The sequence below is a fragment of the Zalophus californianus genome, chromosome 17 (assembly GCF_009762305.2).
Source record: "Zalophus californianus isolate mZalCal1 chromosome 17, mZalCal1.pri.v2, whole genome shotgun sequence".
In the NCBI taxonomy this organism is placed as follows: domain Eukaryota; kingdom Metazoa; phylum Chordata; class Mammalia; order Carnivora; family Otariidae; genus Zalophus; species Zalophus californianus.
In genome coordinates, this window is record NC_045611.1 from 36323253 (window position 1) to 36343471 (window position 20219).

Consider the following 20219-nt stretch of genomic DNA (forward strand, 5'->3'; position numbering starts at 1 on the left):
TTCTCTTTTTTCCTTAGTCATTGTAACTAAAAGTTTGCCAATTTTATGGAGCTCTTCAAAGAACGATTTTTTTTCTTTTCTCTAATTTTTCCATTCTCTATTTATCTCTCTTCTCTATAATTTCAGTGTTTCTGACAAAGGCATAGAACTCCAAGTTTAGTTTGTCCTTTTTTTCTCTTTCTTTAAGGTTAAGTTACTGATTTGAGATCTTTCTCCTTTTTTTAACATAGGCATTTTTAGCTATAAGTTTCCTTCTTTGCACTGCTTTCACTGCTTCTCATCAAGTTTTGCTGTGTTGTTTTCATTTTCATTTATCTCAAGATATTCTCTAATTTCCCTTGTGATTTCTTCTTTGACCAGTTGGTGGGTTAAGAGTGTGTAGTTTAATTTCCACATATTTATGAATTTTCCAGTTTTCATTCTGTTATTGATTTCTAGTTTTATTTCAGTGTGATTGGAAAAGATATTTATTTCAGTGTGATTGGAAAAGATATTTTATTTCAGTGTGATTGGAAAAGATAACAGAAATCATTCTGTTATTGATTTCTAGTTTTATTTCAGTGTGATTGGAAAAGATATTTTATTTCAGTGTGATTGGAAAAGATTTTTGTGTGTATGTGGTGTAATATATGGTCCATCCTGGAAAAAGTTCCATATACACTTGAGAAAATTGTGTATTTTGCTGTTGTTGGGTAGAACTTTCTGTATATATCTATTAGATCCAGCTGGTTTATAGTGTTATTCTTTTATTTGCTTATTAATCATTTGTATAGTTGTTCTACCCATTATTGAAAATGAGATAGTGAAATCTCCAGCCATTGTAGAATATCCAATTCTGCCTTGATTCTGATAATGTTTGCTTCTTATATTTTAGGACTCTGATTTTTGGTTTATATTTTTTTATAATTGTATCTTTTTGATGAATCCCTTTTACCAATATACAGTGTCCCTCTTTGTCACTTGCAACAGTTTTGATTTAAAGTCTATTTTTGTTGATATTTGTATGGCCACCCCAGCTGTCTTTTGGTAACTATTTGCATGGAATATCTTTCTGAATTTTCACTTTCAACCAATTTATGTCGTTAGATCTAAAGTGAGTCTTTTTTAGAACAATATATAGTTGGATCTTTGGGGTTTTTTTTTATTATTATTATCTATTCTACCAATTTCTGCTTTTTGAATGGAGGGTTTAACTCATTTACGTTTATAGTAATTACTAAGAAGAAAGGACTTCTGCCCTTTTATTGTTTGTTTTCTAAATGTCTTCAAACTTTTTGTCCCTCATTTTCTTCATTGCAACCTTCTTTTGTGGTTAGTTGATTTTTTTGTGGCAACACATTTGAATTTCCTTTTGTGTATATTCTTTAGATATTTTCTTTGTGGTTATAGTGGGGTTTGTCTTTTTATGAGTTGGTTACATCTTTAAAAATCATCTTTACTATTTTTTGAGCATGTGAGAACCTTTTCATATTAAAGAATGGGGTAGTTCATGTATAGATACTGACCCAGCTTAAAAGTGGAAAAACTCTGAGGACAGATTTTAGGATTCTTCCCTTAAACTCCTGATAATTCACATGAACAAATCCCAGGAATAATTGGTTCTATTGCCTTTCTACCTTCTATAAAAGTCCAAGTGATTTGTCAGTACTTCCTAATAATTATTTTGTTGATTTTGCTTATAAGTACAAATCATATTACATTAGCTTTGATTTTTTTAAAAAACTGCTTTCAAAAATACCATCATGTTTTTGACTTGGTTTTGAGTGGCTTGGTTTAACTTTTGTCTACATTTGGATAGTGCTGATTAGTCTCTCTGACTAGTCCCTTTCCTCACAGTCACCTCTGTATGAAGAAAATTACCATTTAAAGACTCATCCAAACTGCCCCAATATAGTTGACTGTGTATGTTCACATCACATATATTTTAAAAATAAGTGGTAGATCTTCTGTGTTGTCCTCGTAAGAGAGGGAAATATTTTCACTTTTATTTTTTTATTTTATTTTTTTAAAGATTTTATTTATTTATTTGTTAGAGAGCGTGGGCGAGAGAGAGTGAGTGAGAGAGAGTGAGCAAGGGTACAAGCAGGTGGAGCTGCAGGCAGAGGGAGAAGCAGGCTCCTTGCTGAGCAAGGAGTCTGAGCGGGACTCAATCCCAGGGCACTGGGATCATGAGCTGAAGGCAGACGCTTAACCGACTGAGCCACCCAGGCATCCCAATATTTTCACTTTTATATCCCGACTGATGAGTACAGTAAAATGTTAAACTATATGATTTTTGCAAATCAAAATTTGTAAATATAAAGGTAAGATACTAGCAGATATTTTTCTTGAGAAATTTAGGAATTAGTAATTTTTCACTTCACTTATAATTTCAAGGTATTTTATTATTCCATGGATTCTATGTTGAGATCATGATCATATGTGACCTATACAAGCTTTATTATCCTGAACTCTTCTATCTATAATTTTAAAAGACTTGATGAATTGCCAGATGGCTACTTGGGTCATGAAGCTGATTTAGCCAACCAGCCTTCCTACCTGCCTTCCATTCATTTATTCAACATTTATCATATGAGATACTGTGTTTTGCTATGAAGATAGAAAAATGGATGAAACAGTCCCTTCTCTAAAGGATCTTATAGTCATTTAGGTGAGGTAACATACATGCAAATGAGGCAGTTGCAGGAATGACTATGACAAAGACTGTTTGAGACAGAAAACGAAGGGCTTCCTCATTAAATATCCAAGGTACTTCTAGCAGGCAGCATCGATTATGGAGCAAGTAGTCCTTGAAGGGAGGGCCTTTGAGTTTATCCTTGAGGGCAGTTAGATTTTAGAAGGTAGAAATGTTGAATAATTGAGGTTGTTCCAAACAGAGGCTACAGAATGAACAAAATGCATAGAGCCAGGCTTATTTGGATCACAAGTAGTAAAAGAAAGAAGAGAGGGGTGGGAGGGTTGGGGTGGCTGGGTGATAGACATTGGGGAGGGTATGTGCTATGGTGAGCGCTGTGAATTGTGCAAGACTGTTGAATCACAGACCTGTACCTCTGAAACAATGCAATGTATGTTAAGGAAGAAAAAAAAAGAGGAAGAAGATAACAGGAGGGGAAGAATGAAGGGGGGAAATCGGAGGGGGAGACAAACCATGAGAGATGATGGACTCTGAAAAACAAACTGAGGGTTCTAGAGGGGAGGGGGTGGGGGGATGGGTTAGCCTGGTGATGGGTATTAAAGAGGGCATGTTCTGCAGGGAGCACTGGGTGTTATGCACAAACAATGAATCATGGAACGCTACATCAAAAACTAATGATGTACGGTGATTAACATAACAATAAAAAATTAAAGGAAAGGAGAGAAAAATGCGTCAAGGAAAGGAGATTAAAGCTAGAGTTAGAAGGTCTTTAAATTAAAGGCTAAAATTAGAGCTCATATCATAGGCATTGAGGAGTTTTGAAGAGTTTCATACTACAAAATGACATAATCAGAGCTGTGCTTCAGTTGGAGTGTAGAGGCTGTGTAGGAAGGAGGCTAACTTCCATAGTAGGGGCTAGACCAAGACGGTCTGAACCAGAATAGTAACAGAGGGAGAGTCATGGAAGTGGAATCAACAAGATGTGGTGACTGACTAGACCAAAAAGTAACAGAATGAGTCCAAGATACCTACAGTTTCGGTCTGACTGACTTGGAAATGAAAATTGGAGAGATAAGAGGAACAAGTATTGAGTTATTTTGGATTTAGTGATTTTCTCAAGTAGCTGGAAATGTCAAGAGCTCAGCAGTGATATTTACCAGGACTGAACTGTGTTGCTGCTTCTTGTTGCCCTATGGATGCATATAAGTTGTTTCCAAAAAAATTTTTATCAACTTTTCACACTTGAAAAAAACATCTATGTATAGGCTATTTCAAATAACTACAAAGCAGTGCTTGATACAAAGATAGTTTCAGTTAGCAAGAAAGCCTTTCAGCCGTTTTCCTTTCTGCTCAGTTTATTTATTCCCAACGTCTTGTACCTTCCAGTAGTGCCCAGCAGCCCCATGTGGCTGTTGAATACTCATAACGTGGCCCATCTAAATTGAAATGTGCTATAATTATAAAAATATATCCTGGATTTCAAAGACTTGGTATAAAATAATGTAAAATATTTCATGAATAATATTTTATATGTGTTAAATGAGGATGCTTTGGGTACTGTTTCAGGGCTCCCCAACACCACCCACATGGTAGGTGATTTGCTAGAAGGACTCACAGGACTCTGCATGTATTTAAATACTTATGGCTGAGATTTCTGATAGTGAAAGGATATGGGATCAACAAAGGAGAATTACTTTCTGAGTCCTCTCAGAGAAATCTTCTAACAGGCTTTCTTAACCCTCACTCCCTCTCATGAAGGGCACACTGAGCATGTACATTTCTCCAGCAACAAACAATGCAGTAACATGGACAATGTTTCTGTCCAGAGAAACCCATTAGAGCTCAGCACCTAAGGTTTTTATTGGGAACTGGTCTCATGGGCACTTTCTGCCTTGCCTGTACCAAAATTGTGGACTCACAGAAGGAAAGAAAGTATTTGGCATAAATGACGTTCACACAAACTCTAGGCACCGTGAAACTTATCAGTCAGGGAAAGGAGGAAAGTCCAAGTTCCCAGTTGCCAAAACTAAGGGCCAGCCTTGCACACAGACCCTTCTAAAGGTAGCCTCTTCCTGCTGTAGTAACTCTTGTCTGCACAGATATATTGGGTTAAATAAGCTAGTAGTAAAATTAATTCCACCTGTTTCTTTTTAAAGATCTTTATAATGTGGCTACTTGGTCACATTTTGGCTCACGTTATATTTATTTGGGTCAGCACTGATATAAATCTTAAATGCAAAATTCTTCTCTAATGTGTTTTAGTTAAGGTATTTCTCTATACACTAATGATTTCTCCATCAGTACAAATCGTATAAGTAAACAGATGAAAAGCCTCCCTCAAGCGATGTCTTCACAATAATCACTAAATATAAGACTTAGCTCCATATCCTAAATTTAGCTTTATTATCCATGAAGAACGAGAAAACTATCCCTCCAAAAAAAAAAAAAAGTCATATATATGTGATCAAATAAAGGATTTTGTAAGTTTTTTTTTTTTAAGGGAAGTTTTTTTTTTTTTTAAGATTTATTTATTTATTTATTTGAGAGAACGAGAATGAGAGAGAGAGAGTACATGAGAGGAGGGAGGGTTAGAGGGAGAAGCAGACTCCCTGCTGAGCAGGGAGCCCGATGCGGGACTCAATCCCGGGACTCCAGGATCATGACCTGAGCTGAAGGCAGTCGCTTAACCAACTGAGCCACCCAGGCGCCCGGATTTTGTAAGTTTTTATAAAACAAAAGTCCCAGTTTGGAAATCTCCTTTTAATAAGCACATTAGCTCCAAACAGTACATTTTTATATGCTAATTAATTCAAACTGTTGAACTCTTTTCTCCAAGCTATTAATGATGTGTAATTGTTATGAAACCGTTCGTGAAAACAATCAGTATTTTAGAAAAGGTTTATATGGATAGACTAATTCTGCATGAGATATTCACTTCATACCTACCCATTGTAGATTACAGATATGACTAAAATAAATTGGCTAAAATGAATGATATAGAATAGCATTTCCCAAGCACTGAATACTAATACATATCTCACTCTTTGAGGCAGGATATGGTTTTAGGAAAATAATTTCTAGGACTACAACTGTGAAAGCAGCAGAAGTTATTTTTGTTAGAATAAATCCATAATGTGATTCTCAGTGACATACTGCCTGTGGGGCTCCTGCAGGCCTGGTTGAAGGACAGATGATTTCTCAGCATCATTGTCACATGTCGTGAGAAGAGGAGGAGAATTGAAATCCTAACCCTTCTTCTTTCTCACGCCATGACCCAGCAGTGAGTAAAGGGGGAAAGTAGAAAGTCCTCAGGCTATAAGAAAACAGTTTATAACTGGCACTATTTTTGCTATTCTTTGTCCCTTATAAATTCCAATAATTCAGCCATTTTTTTATAGTTTTGAATTGAAGCATGTCATTAGGATCCCATGTCAGTAACTGATAACTTCAGTTCTCTTTATGAACAGCTATGCTTGTCCACTGAAAATGCACAGAGCTTAATACATCTGTAATTATGAATATAATACATTTCTACAGAACAATATCTGATGATGTCAGCGCTGCTTTCTAATTGCTTTAAATAATGTGAGGAGCAGTTGTAAAGAATTCTATAATAAAAACTGAGGGTGGGGCGCCTGGGTGGCTCAGTCGGTTAAGCGGCTGCCTTCGGCTCAGGTCATGATCCCAGGGTCCTGGGATTGAGCCCCACATCGGGCTCCCTGCTCGGCAGAGAGCCTGCTTCTCCCTCTCCCTCTGTCTGCCGCTCTGCCTACTTGTGCTCTCTCTATCTCTGTTAAATAAATAAATAAAAATCTTAAAAAAAAAAAATGAGGGTGTTTTCTACTCACTGTTAAATCAGTGAGAAACACCGATCAGAAAATCTTTTTCTCCCCTTTTGAGGATTATAAAGAGACATCAAAATGTTCTGTGTCACACAATGTTCTGTGAATAAACTTTAAGAGCTAATGATAGTTTGACTCAAAATCAGAATACCTAGAAGCCACAGTGCTGCTTATAACCTCACTCAGCCCTTCCTGAATAGTTTCTGTTCCCTGTCTCCTCATTTGTGAACTGGATAAGACTGGTAAAATTAGAGGTCAGTAGGTAATATGATATAGTATGTAATAGAACTGTGGTATGACATAGAAACAAAATGGAAAACTCAGTTTTTAGAAGTATTCAAAAATGCTGTGTGTTCTCTAGGCCATTTGTTATGTTAAAGTGTACACCTGGGTGTAATATAATTTTACGATCTATATGACACAGCTGAGGTAGGGACACTAGCTAATTTTTTTTTTGAAGATTTTATTTATTTATTTGACAGAGAGAGAGCGAGAGCAGGAACACAAGCAGGGGGAGTGGGAGAGGGAGAAGCGGGCCTCCCGCCGAGCGGGGAGCGCGATGTGGGACTCGATCCCAGGACCCTGGGATCATGACCTGAGCCGAGGGCAGACGCTTAACGACTGAGCCACCCAGGCGCCCGGGACACTAGCTAATTTTGTACTGAAATAAAATAACACCATACATTTTCATTGGCTTTTCTGTCCTCAACCTAATGGCTTATTTATGTAACTAATACCTTTTGTCCTTAGGGTAAGCTTTGAAACCATCAAGCATTTCTTAAGAATCATGAAATACTTTTTTTTAAAGATTTTTATTTATTTATTTATTGAGAGAGAGAGAATGGTAGAGAGAGAGCATGAGAGGGAGGAAGGTCAGAGGGAGAAGCAGACTCCCTGCTGAGCAGGGAGCCCGACGTGGGACTCGATCCTGGGACTCCAGAATCATGACCTGAGCCAAAGGCAGTTGCTTAACCTACTGAGCCACCCAGACGCCCAAGAATCATGAAATACTTAATGGTTAAATATCGATACCATGTGATGGATTCAGTCTCTGAGTAAATTACGTACTGGATATATACATGATTCTTCTGAGAATAGTAATAACAACATGATTGAGACCACTAATTTCATAGTCTCGTTGATTTTATTTTATTTTTTTGTTTTGTTTTCAAGAATTTATTTATTTGAGAGAGAGAGAGAAAACATAAATGGTGGGGAGGGACAGAGGGAGAGGGAAAAGCAAACTCCCGTTAAGCAGAGAGCCCAACACCGGGCTCGATCCCAGGACCCTGGGATCATGACTGAGCTAAAGGTAGACACTTAACCAACTGAGCCAGTCTCATTGATTTTAGAACCAGAAGTCTGAAATACCCTATAGTCCATCCCATTCTTTTAAAAAGAGGAAGCAGACACCCAGGGAGTTAGTTAAAATCTTAAAGTAGACAGGTTAACTAATAACAGAAACAATTTTTATTAATTACTAGTCCATCGTTATTTCTACTCTGTGTTTCATAGCACTATTTCCCAAGTTACAGTTCTTAGCTATTTTATTTTAGATTCTTGAGTCATGAGAGCCACCTACGGGTTATTATACTTGAAAAGGAGTGGGTAAATACTCAGCAAATAAGCCTAAAAGTTTTGTGCACAGATTATTTAATCGTGGGGCATCTGGGTGGCTCAGTCATTAAGCGTCTGCCTTCAGCTCAGGTCATGATCCCAGGGTCCTGGGATTGAGCCCCGCATCGGGCCCCCTGCTCAGCGGGAAGCCTGCTTCTCCCTCTCCCACTCCCCCTGCTTGTGTTCCTGCTCTCGCTCTCTCTCTCTGTCAAATAAATAAATAAAATCTTTAAAAAAAAGAAAAAAGATTATTTAATTGTATATAGATAAAATTGAGTTTTATACTAAACTCAATTTAGTTTATAGTGCAGAAGGAGAAGGGTTACACAAATCCTAGCTCATAGCAATTAACCATAGATTATTAGCCTGCTGAACTGGAACTTGGGTGACTGTTACCATTTTGGGGATTCTGCCTTAAAGAGAGTTTATATTTGCTCTCTAATAGCAAAGCAATTTTGGATGTTACTTTTTGTTTGTTTTAATTGAAGAATAATTGGGGACATTCACTCAATATGGTATTAGTTTCAGTGAGTTGATATTTACATACATTACAAAATGATCACAATAAGTCTAGGTTCCATCTGTCTCTATACAAAGTTGTTTACAATATTACCAACTATAGGGACACCTGGGTGGCTCAGTTGTTAAGCGTCTGCCTTCGGCTCGGGTCATGGTCCCAGGGTCCTGGGATCGAGCCCCACATCGGGCTCCCTGCTCCGCGGGAAGCCTGCTTCTCCCTCTCCCACTCCCCCTGCTTGCGTTCCCTCTCTTGCTGTGTCTCTCTGTCAAATAAATAAATAAAATCTTTTTAAAAAAAAAACAATATTACCGACTATATTCCCTATGCTCTACATTACATCCCTGTGACTTATGTATTTTATACCCGGAAGACTGTTCCTCTTAGTCCCCTTCCCCTACTTTGTCCTGTGTCCGCATCGCCCCCTGCCCTATAGCAACCATCAGTTTTTTTCTCCATATCTGTGAGTATTCCTGTTTTGTTTGTGCATTTGTTTTGCTTTTTAACAATCCACATGTAAGTGAAATCATATGTATTTGTGTTTCTCTAACTTATTTCATTTAACATAATACCCTTTAGGTCTATCCATGTTGTCACAAATGGCAAGATTTCACTCCTTTTTATGGCTCAGTAATACTCCATTTTATGTATGTATCACATCTTCATTCATCCATTTATGGACACTGAGGTTGCTGCCGTATCTTGGCTATTGTAAATAATGCTGCAATGAACCTATAGGGATGTCTGTATCTTTTGAATTAGTGTTTTGATTTTCTTCGGATAAATATCCAAGAGTGGAATTGCTGAATTATATGGTAATTCTATTTTAAATTTTTTGAGGATCCTCCATACTGTTTTCAACAGTAGCTGCACCAGTTTGCATTCTCACCAACAGTGCACAGAGGGTCCCTTTTTTCCACATCTCCTCTGACACTTATTTCTTGTCCCTTTGATAATAGCCATTCTGACAAGTGTGAGGTATTCTTTCATTGTGGTTTTGTGTTTCCCTGATGATCAGTGATGTTGTGGATGTTGTCTGTTGACCTACATTATAAGTCTAGTAAATATTTGATAAATATCACATTATGTTTTAGGGTTTCCTGGGGTCCCAATACATACCTATTTTTACAGCCCATCTTCAGAGCCAAATTGAGAAATACACAAAGGGGGTCAGGCAGGTGGATACCAAACTGTTTTGTGTTTACCAAACTGTTGGTTTTATTACTGATGATGCAGTTGGACAATGTGTTTAAGTATTCCAAAGCTTCCTATGATTGTAACCTAAAGAGAGACTTCTTAAGAGGAAAAGAAATACTAAATTAATTGTTTCAATAAGGTTCATTGTATATTAATTTTTAAAAAGATAATATTTAGGGGAGAAAATCCAGTTATTATTAGTCCTGTAAAATTTTACATATTTCTTTTCATCTTGAAAAGAAACTTAAAAAGAAAATATAAAAAATATTTGAGGTCTGTCAGTATGCTGAGACACATCTTGAATGTAGAATTTTTTAGACAGGAAATACATTTTTCTTGATTCTATTTTTGGAAGTCACAATGATTAGTTGATTTTTAGGGGCTTCTGTCAGTGAGACAAGCCGTCGTGTTTCTTGACTTTCAGATTCTTGTGTGTGTGTGTGTGTGTGTGTGTGTGTGTGTGTGTGTGTCTTTACACTGAAATACACATTATTACTATGTTGGTACTTTTGTCTCCAATCTAGGATGTTATTTCTTAACAGAAGTAAACACACTGAGTCATAATCTAGTGTAGCAAATGTTTACATATACAAGAAGTGTCACATAGAAGCACCATCCAGAGTATGACGGGAACACAGGAGTCACACTAGCTATCTAGGAGAATTGAGGCAGTCTTCACAGAGAGGGCAGCATTTTGGATGATCTTGAAAGATGAGTAGGTGGTCATCAGGAAGGGAAAGGAGGAGACATCTCAGGCTGAAAGAATGGTTTATACAAAATATGATGTTACATGGTATATATTCCATATATCTTTATCATTTAAAAAAATTTTAATTTTGAAATTCCAAGGAGTGATTTTTTTCTGGTAAAATCTACATGACATAAAATTTGCCATTTTAACCATTTTTAAGTGCATAGTTCAGTGGCATTAAGTACATTCATCATCACCACTATCCATGTCCAGAACTTTTTTTTTAAGATTTTATTTATTTATTTGAGAGAGAGCAAGAGTGAGAGAGATCACAGAAGGAGAGAGAGAAGCAGGCTCCCCGCCGAGCAGAGAGCCCCGACCCTGGGATCATGACTTGAGCCCAAAGGCAAACGCTTAACTGATTGAGCCACCCAGGCACCCCAATCTCCAGAACTTTTTTATCATCCCCAGCTGAAACTCTGTCCCATTAAACACCCCATTCCCCTCTCCCACCGGGTCCTGGTAGCTGATGTTCTTTTTTTCTCTCAATGAATTGACTGCTCCAGGTACCTCGTATACCTGGAATCATACAATATTTGTTCTTTTGTGTCTGGCTTCTTTCAAGCATATTGTCTTCAAGATTCATCCGTGTTGTAGCATTTGTCAGAATTTCCTTCTGAATTTTAACCCTGAATAATATCCCATTAGATATGTATATACCACATTGCAGTTCTCCATTCATCCATCAACAAACATTTATTTAGGTTGTTTCCCCCTTTTGGTGGAATAATGCTGCTGTGTGCTTTGTGAATAAAGCTGCCACGATCATTGGTGTGCTCTGTTTGAGTCCCTGCTTTCAGTGGTTTGGGGTACGCACCTGGACGTGGAATTGCCGGAGCAGATGGTAATTGGTGTGGATTTTTGTGGAGACTCCATCCTGTTTAACACAGCCGCTGTACCATTTTACATCCCCCCAGCAATGCACCAAGGGTTCCAGTGTCTCCACATCCTCACCAATATTTTCTTGTAACATTTTGAAAAAATTTGCCAGGCTATGTACTAGTTCCGTAAGCACCATGGTAAATGTATTCCTATTCTCATTACACTAAACATGACGTTTGGCACCCAGCAGAAGTAAAGAGTTTTTACCTGAGAACATGTCAGAGAGTATCGGCCCTTATCTTACTGCTTCTGTAGTGCAGAGTATATTCATAGAACAAGTTGAAGTGTAAATAAACCAGGAGGAGTTCTTAGCAACAAACTGTTCTTCTTGCCTGCAGCTCCCTGCACAGGTGGCACTTTCTTCTGCCACAGCAACATGTGCATCAACAGTTCTTTAGTGTGTAACGGTGTTCAGAACTGTGCATACCCTTGGGATGAAAATCACTGTAAAGGTGAGTGCGTTGGCAAAGCCCAACCTTTTTGAGAGAAAAATGGCCGTTGCCCTTAAGAAAGACTTAAAATGTCCTTTTCTGTAACCTGTTTAGCGTAGCTGCTTTGGCTGAAATGGAAACATAGAATATAAATGTTCTTTTAAATGGATCATACAACTCATATGTGATAAAAGCAAAGAAAAATACGTATTTTTAGCATAGCTGCTTTGGCTGAAATGGAAACATAGAATATAAATGTTCTTTTAAATGGATCATACAACTCTCATATGTGATAAAAGCAAAGAATACTTATTCTCAATGAAAGCATTCTTTTTTTTCTTACAAACTATGTTTTTATCTTAAGTTGTTCGAAAGTCCACCATAATATTTCCTGCATTATTTTCTTAGTCATTTGTATTGTAAAGATACCTTATTCTCGGAATAACTTAGAAAGTAACCTAGAGTAGTAGTATTTTAAAAATATAGAAATACTATTTAATAAATATTGACGGATTCAATCTTAAAAAGCAGTAAAAGCAGACTAGTAAGAACTGCTTTTTTTCATTTTATAAAATTTCCTATGCTGTATTTCTAGTGTATGTCTAAGGTAAACATGACTTGTGGTAATAGTTGAATATCTACAGACATTATCAAATCTTAAAGTTTTGAAGTCTTAACGTTTACCTGCCTTCTATTCTCCAAGAGTTCAGTAAATATCTTACTATGAGAAGTGAGTGTGATCTGATACAGCTGTCTTAAGTACTTGACATGAAGTATTTTCAGGTAATCATTCAAACGGTTGATCGTGATGATATACCTCAGTGGGTTAGCCTGAGCACTTTTGTCCTCTCTTGCTGATGGCCATCAGTGGAAATACTGTGGATATACTTAAATGTGGCAGTTGGTCAAACATACCACAGAGCAAAAAGCTAACTTGATAGAACAAGAGTATTTCTTTTGGCATTTTCTCTATATTCATTTTTTTTTTAAGATTTTATTTATTTGAGAGAGAGAGAACATGAGTGAGGGGAGGGGCAGAGGGAGAGGGAGAAGCAGGCTCCCCACTGAGCAGGGAGCCCGATGCAGGACTCGATCCCAGGACCCTGGGATCATGACCTGAGCCGAAGGCAGACGCTTAACCAACTGAGCCACCCAGGTGCCCCTAGATTCATGTTTTTAATTTGATTTGCAAATTGTATGCCTTCATGTACCTTCTGAGTAAAGAACCAAGTCCTTTTTCTTTTATGTAATCTATCTGACTATATTGTGATTGGTTAGTTTAACCAGAAATCATAATGGGATTATTTTGTTTAAAAACCTAATTTTAAATGGTATCGTCTATAGGGTATTTGACCCATGTGTTCTGCTTTACCTAAAAATAACCTTACCAGTTTGTGACAGGACTCATTAATGAATTTTGAAAGCCTTGTTGTCTCTCTTTCTGCAGAAAAGAAAAAAGCAGGACTATTTGAACAAGTCACTAAAACCCATGGAACAATTATTGGCATCACCTCAGGGATTGTCTTGGTCCTTCTCATTATTTCTATTTTAGTACAAGTGAAACAGCCTCGAAAAAAGGTCATGGCTTGCAAAACTGCGTTTAACAAAACTGGATTTCAGGAAGTGTTTGATCCTCCTCATTATGAACTGTTTTCCCTACGGGACAAAGAGATTTCTGCAGACCTAGCCGACTTGTCAGAAGAACTGGACAACTACCAGAAGATGCGGCACTCCTCCACTGCCTCCCGGTGCATTCATGACCATCACTGTGGGTCACAAGCACCCAGTGTCAAACAGAGCAGGACCAACCTGAGTTCCATGGAACTGCCTTTCCGAAATGATTTTGCACAACCACAGCCAATGAAAACATTTAACAGCACTTTTAAAAAGAGTAGCTACACTTTCAAACAGGCACATGAGTGCCCTGAACAGGCCCTAGAAGACAGAGTAATGGAGGAGATTCCTTGTGAAATTTATGTCAGAGGGCGAGAAGATTCTGCACAAGCATCCATATCCATCGATTTTTAATCTTCTACTAAGGGGATATTAATTATTAAGTGTGTATGTATGCAGCCTACAGAGCACCCATACTCTTCAGCAGCCAGCCCTTTTCTCCTATCAAAACTAGCAAGACCTTCATTCCCACTAACCTACTGTAACAGTGAAGTGTGTTAAACCAACCAAGGGACCTCCTCCGGTCCATGAACAAAATAACTCACTATTGCTTGGTGTCATATACACAAAGTACCAGCGAAATAGCATTTGAAGAGGGGGGCGTGGTGCTGAGCCAGGCTCAGGCTGCCTGTTAGGCTTAGCAACAGGAATACTGCTCTGGATTGGTACAGCTTGTCAACATTCTGATCCCACAATAAGTTTAAAAATAAGATTTGTCTCTACATTCCTTTTGTTTTTTTTTCCCCTCTAAATTTAATTTGTTTTATAAGTCCGTGATTTTACCATTTTGGTTTCTTACATAAACATAAATGGTTAATGAACCACACATATTTCAATACAGGCATTTGTTCTAGAATTTGTCAAAATATAACTCGTTACTGTGCTAAGTGCCAGTGAAGACCCAGAGTTCTGTTTCGCCCATCTGTTTCTTCCTGACTAATTTCTATATTGCTGCCTTTTAATTACTGGATCCTTAGTCTTTATTTTTTGTGAATAGTAGATGATATGATTTATCACCTTTAAGTCATATTTTGTCTTATACTAGAAGATTTCATAATCCTCGGATGTACGCACCCTTCCCAGTTATGACTAAAAACTTGAAAAAGATTAAAACTTCTGGAAACCCTTTCAAATTTCCCAAATTTGGTCACATGCGGTGGTGGCCCATTCATTCCTGTGTGCAAAGTCGTTTCATTCATCTTGGGGGAGGCTGGTAATTATGTTTCTTTGCAGCGTTTCTCATCACCAGATTTGTGTTTCCTGTTATTTTTATAAGATGATTTTCCTCCCTTTGTATTGGTTTATGTTATGGCATATGGTAGCGAAGGTTGTATGAGAGTTAAAGGAAAATTCCTAAGAAACTGTAAGAGCCCTCAGATTGCTTCTTACTTGGGACAATACATTTTTCTAGTTCTTACCAAGAATAACAACTTCCACTTTTTTTTAAACTGCACTTTTGACCTTATTTTTTTTTATGGTATATAAACAATAATTTATAAACATGATATAAAAACTCATTGTGTTTTTTTAGACTTTTGATATTATTTGATACTGTACAAACTTTATTAAATCAAGATTAAAGACCTACATGAGCGATTTCTTTCAGTGTTCACATTAGTGGCTTTATGTACAAATACGCTGTGATGGAACGAAACGTTATAACTTACTGTAAAGACCTTGGTAATGTGTACGTAAGTGTTTGTTTCCTTTTGTTATTGCATTTAGTTTATGATGAAATTTTCACTGTGTTATTGTTCTGAATCACTACCACAAATCTTACATTAAAATTAAATGCATTGTTACATGATTCTTCAACCATGTTATTGCCCTGAGATTTTGGATCTTAAGGTATATATGGAAAGGAATCCATTTATCAAATTATAACTAACACAGACATGCCATTTTAAAGAAAGAAATTCTCATTTTGATATTTTTTGTAGCAAATTCTCAATGAAATGAGAAATTAAAGTTTCACTGAATTTCATTGGTTTTTTAAGATATCACACGTATGGGTTTTCTCAGATTAGTGAAAACTGGGACCTTTAAATATGATACATATAAAATACCCCTTCAAAATATTTCTTGTATCACATTTTTTTATTTTTTAAAAGTATATAATATCCAGGAGACAGGAAAACCTATAGATAGTATATTCATGATTTAACATTTTTTAAAGTCAGCCTAATTTCCTCTTTTAAAGATAAAATTTGGGAAAGTAGAAAGACTTAATGAATGTAGTATTCATTGAACTAATGAGCCAGAGCCAGATTAGATAGAAATTCTTTTAGTAGCTATGTTGAATAGACATTCTAGTAGTTAGTAGCCAGCCAACATTTGAACAGCATAGTAAATATTTAATACAACTGTGATCTCATTCTTCATGATCATGAAGGAAAACTAGCAATTTTCTATGTAAAATTATATCCATTATAAAAACAGCTGTTAAGTCCATCTTTAACACCTACATTATAGTAGAAACTAATACAATATGCTTAACTACATTAAATATAGTCACTTGTAACTATATTTCTGAAAGTTGTATCCTATTTTCTTTTAAAAGGACATGAAGAGGCCTACAAAATAGAGCCTTTAAAGAAGACATTTAGGGCACCTGGGTGGCTCAGTTGGTTAAGCAACTGCCTTCGGCTCAGGTCATGATCCTGGAGTCCCAGGATTGAGTCCTGCATCAGGCTCCCTGCTCAGCAGGGAGTCTGCTTCTCCCTCTCCCCCTCCCCCCCTCTCATGTGCTCTTTCTCACTCAAATAAATAAATAAAATCTTTAAAAAAAATAAAAAATAAGACATTTAACAAAACAGCACAGAACTACATAGCTTCAGGCAACCCCACTTAGCAAGTAGAGCTTGGACAACAATTTTGGTTCTAAACTTTCTGGCTGCTAAAACAAATGAAATCGTTTTTGTTTTTCACAGTAGAGAACCCAAACAGCAGAGGCTAGTTTTCTCTTCAACTAAAGAAAGAGGATCTGTGTATAGAACAACATTTCCTCAGAATTTAAATAAGATGCGGAATGCAGAGAGAAGTCAGAATGGTAAATCTTTAGTGAAGGCACATCTTAATACAGTCTAGGATCATCGGTTTTTGATCAGTCTGTCTGCAGGGGTAGAACTGAAGAGCCAGATGATCAATATTAGCTAAGCCAGCCTTAAACTGCCATATCTTGTATGCCTTCATCGAAGTATAGATGGCTATTAGGCCTTGTTTAAACATTTTTTTAGTCAAACATTTATTTGGCAGTACACTATAGGTAGAGAATGGAACTATTTTTTAGGCATTATTACCAGCATAACACTAATTGCTGTATTATATAGTCTTTCATCTTTGAGGTTAGTAAGAAAACGTCACAAATTGTTTACTAAAGTAAAAGCCATAAATTTTAGTAACGGAAGATGAACTTTAGCCATCTTGTGGAAGTTATTACACCCTTCACAGAAAATACAGAAGCCAGTTGTTAAACATACAGTGTAAAATGCAAAGCTGGAGGAGAGAGTATCTTCAATTCAGGAGCGGCACGAAGGACACCTCTACAATGTTGTTACCTTTCACCTGAGAACCTGAGTTTAGCACAAGATATCAACACTCAAGTGCCCACAAATTGCGGGAAATCTATGAATCCTAACATCTAAAGTACTTACGGATAAAATGTGATGTACCTTTTGTGGAGGGAAATGTTCAACCTAAAGGTTTAACAAAAAGCAAAAGATTTTCTACCTTTCACATCACAAAAGAGATTAAAAAGGTTCCTTTGACTTGTTAACAGCTTTTGTGTCTGTCTTTGTCATGTTTCATGTAATTATTAAGCATTAAAAGAACCTCCTAAATGCTTCTAAATATTTTTATAGTTCTGCTGTTGTCTGATGAGCAAGATGCTTTCTGGTTTCAGAAGTGTGTCAGGTGATGAGACAGGACAGGAAAAAAGCCTAGTTGTGATTCCAGGAGTGATTCTCAAAGGGGATTATGCCCTCTTACAAAATGGCATCTGCTAAGTTGTTCATGAAGGGACCTTGAGTTTTGGGTTTTTTTTTTTTTAAGATGATCTGTTCAACTTCATTAATGAGAATTCTGAGGCCCAGAGAAGAGGAGTGAGTACCCACATCTCAGAACTAGTCCCATGTTTTTGCCTTGCCTTTGCTGTTTTTCCCCTGCTTTAGCTAGCTGGAAGTTTTAAAGGTCAAGTAGTTCTAAACAGCAGCCCAGATGTTCCATGTAAACTTGTCAGTCATTCTGATTTAAAAATGTAACTTATTCTATAATAATTTTTTTCAAAGCATTTTACTTTTTTTAATCTATGTAACACTATTCTATAATTTTGTTGCCATGACTTCTTGGCATCTGCAAACCGCAAGACAATTACTGTGAATTCTTAATAAATAATGTTAACAATTTATAGGTTTGGCATTAGATAAAAAGAGCTTCAGTGTTTTGCATTTGTGATCTTTCTTAAATCTAAAGGAAACAATGTATACTCTAGAAATTAAAGATTTGTGTGATGTATCTCTTGAGTTTGGAGAATGATTTGAGTTCTGAGCCATGATGACAAGTTGACCTCAGATGTCTTTTTTAGGTCCCTGCAAAATCAGTTTTCCATGTTTTATGTACCTCAGCAAATTAAAATTCTGAATTTGCTTTTTTTTATCACTTTTTCATATATGTCTGTGATTTTTAGTCACTTTTTCATATATTTCTGTGATTGGTTTAATGACTACAAAAGCCCAAGAAGCTATGACTGGGGTACATATTTAGTATGTACTGTCATTTTTTTTTTCAAGATTTTATTTATTTGACAAAGAGAGACAAACCGAGAGAGGGAATACAAGCAGGGGAAGTGGGAGAGAGAGAAGCAAGCTTCCGGCCGAGCAGGGAGCCCAATGCGGGACTCGATTCCAGGACCCTGGGATCATGACCTGAGCCGAAGGCAGATGCATAACCGTCTGAGCCACCCAGGCACCCCTAGTATGTACTGTCTTGAGCAAAAATTTTTTTAAGATTTTATTTATTTCAGAGAGGGGAGGGGCTGGGTGAAAGGGAAGGGGAGAATCTCAAGCAAACTCTGTGCCAAGTATGGGGCCCAATGCAGGACTCGATCTCACAACCCTGAGATCATGACCTGAGCCGAAACCTAGAGTTGGATGGACACTTAACCAACTGAGTCACCCAGGCGCTCCTTGAGTAAATGTTTTTTTAAAAATGTTTTTTTAAAGCAGTGAATTTTTAGAGATGAATATCCAGACCATGTAAGAATTCTTGTATGTCTAATCCTGGATTTGACACTTCACAGTAAAGAATATGACCCTTGAACTGGAAATAGAACTTGTGTTTTGATTTCCTTGCTTGTCTCAATTTACAGAGTCTCTAGAAGTGGCAAAGAATCCTTATTTCCTTGCAGGGTGAAGTTGGCATTTCCTACCCAACAGCTTCCAAAGTAAAATAATCTTAGTTATGATAAAAAGTAAAAGCATCCTCAGGCTAATACACCATTTAAGTTTTCAAATTAATCTTCAAGTGAAGTTAAAAAAATTTAAGGTGAATTTAGTGTTAGATTGCCTACAGATGCACTGTGCTACATCCAGTCACTGATGTGGCAGTGAGGACTTTCAGAGTGGGTTGTCCGAACACACTGTCCTTTTGAGGTGCAGAGTGCATCAGTCACGGCCACAGCCTACCAAGGATGGATGAGTAGATTTCACAAAAGGTGCACACTGAGGAGAAAGCAAAGGAAAGCAAAAACTCTGAGCTTTACAATCATACAGACACAGATCAAGGAGCAAAGAAAGACGAAAGAAAAAGGTAGTTACCACTGGCCTGTCCCTGCAAATAGTTACAGAGCAATTTTACTTTCTGTGTTATTTAGGATCAAGAAACAGCTTTTATCTGAAAGTGCTCTCACCTGCCAAGCTTTCTCATACTCGGTAACAGCTGGTGCCAATAGGTCACTGAGCCAGCACATACTTTATTGAAACATTCTGAGTAACTGCTGATTGCTAGAAGGAATTCTCATCAGAAATCTAGGTATTGAACCTGCTTTGCAAATGTTCTATTCTTCCACTGATGGCTTTGTCCTATTGTATTAAGCAGTGTCTCAGAGAAGTATTCACAACTTTTGAACCAAAAAATAGCCACATGAATTGTAGGGAAGTTCTTTCCAGACCCTTAGAAGACAGTTTCACTCTGAAAATGTGCACAAGCAACAATAGTGAACTTGGTGCAAATTCCTCTGTTTTACATTCATAGCCAAAAGCAATCTTACGTCCTCTGTCATTTATTTTTAATATAAAAAAAATGAATAAAGCTTGTGGTAGGAGGCTTCTAGGATGGCTCCCAGTGATCCCTGCCTCCTGGTGTTCACAAGCTTCTATCATTCCCTGATGAGTGTGAGCTGGACCAGGGACCTGCTTCCAATGAATGTGTCAAAAGTGCCACGTCACTTCTGTGATTAAGTGACAGGCTGGCGTCTGTCTTGCTCACCCACTAGTAGTTGTATGATTTCCTGCTCAGATGGAAGCCAATTGCCATGTGCTGAGGTGCTCTATGGAGAGGCCCATGTGACAAGAGATGGCCAACAGTTAACATGGCACAGAGGCCCTCAATCCAATCACCTTTCAAAGAACTGAATCCTCCCAGCAACATGCCTGGAAGAGGATCCTCCCCACACTGG

At 37.4% G+C, this 20219-nt stretch overlaps 1 protein-coding gene across 2 annotated transcripts in view; it reads left to right on the forward strand.

Moving 5' to 3' along the window:
- NETO2 (neuropilin and tolloid like 2) overlaps positions 1-18379 on the forward strand; it is a 62046-nt gene extending 43667 nt beyond the window's left edge. For both annotated transcript variants that reach the window (XM_027619908.2, XM_027619909.2), the window contains exons 8-9: positions 11780-11893; positions 13320-18379. In XM_027619908.2, coding sequence (XP_027475709.1) covers positions 11780-11893; positions 13320-13900 — 695 coding nt within the window. In that variant the 3' untranslated portion in view covers positions 13901-18379. The remainder of the gene's footprint in view (positions 1-11779; positions 11894-13319) is intronic.
- Positions 18380-20219: the final 1840 nt, after the last annotated feature.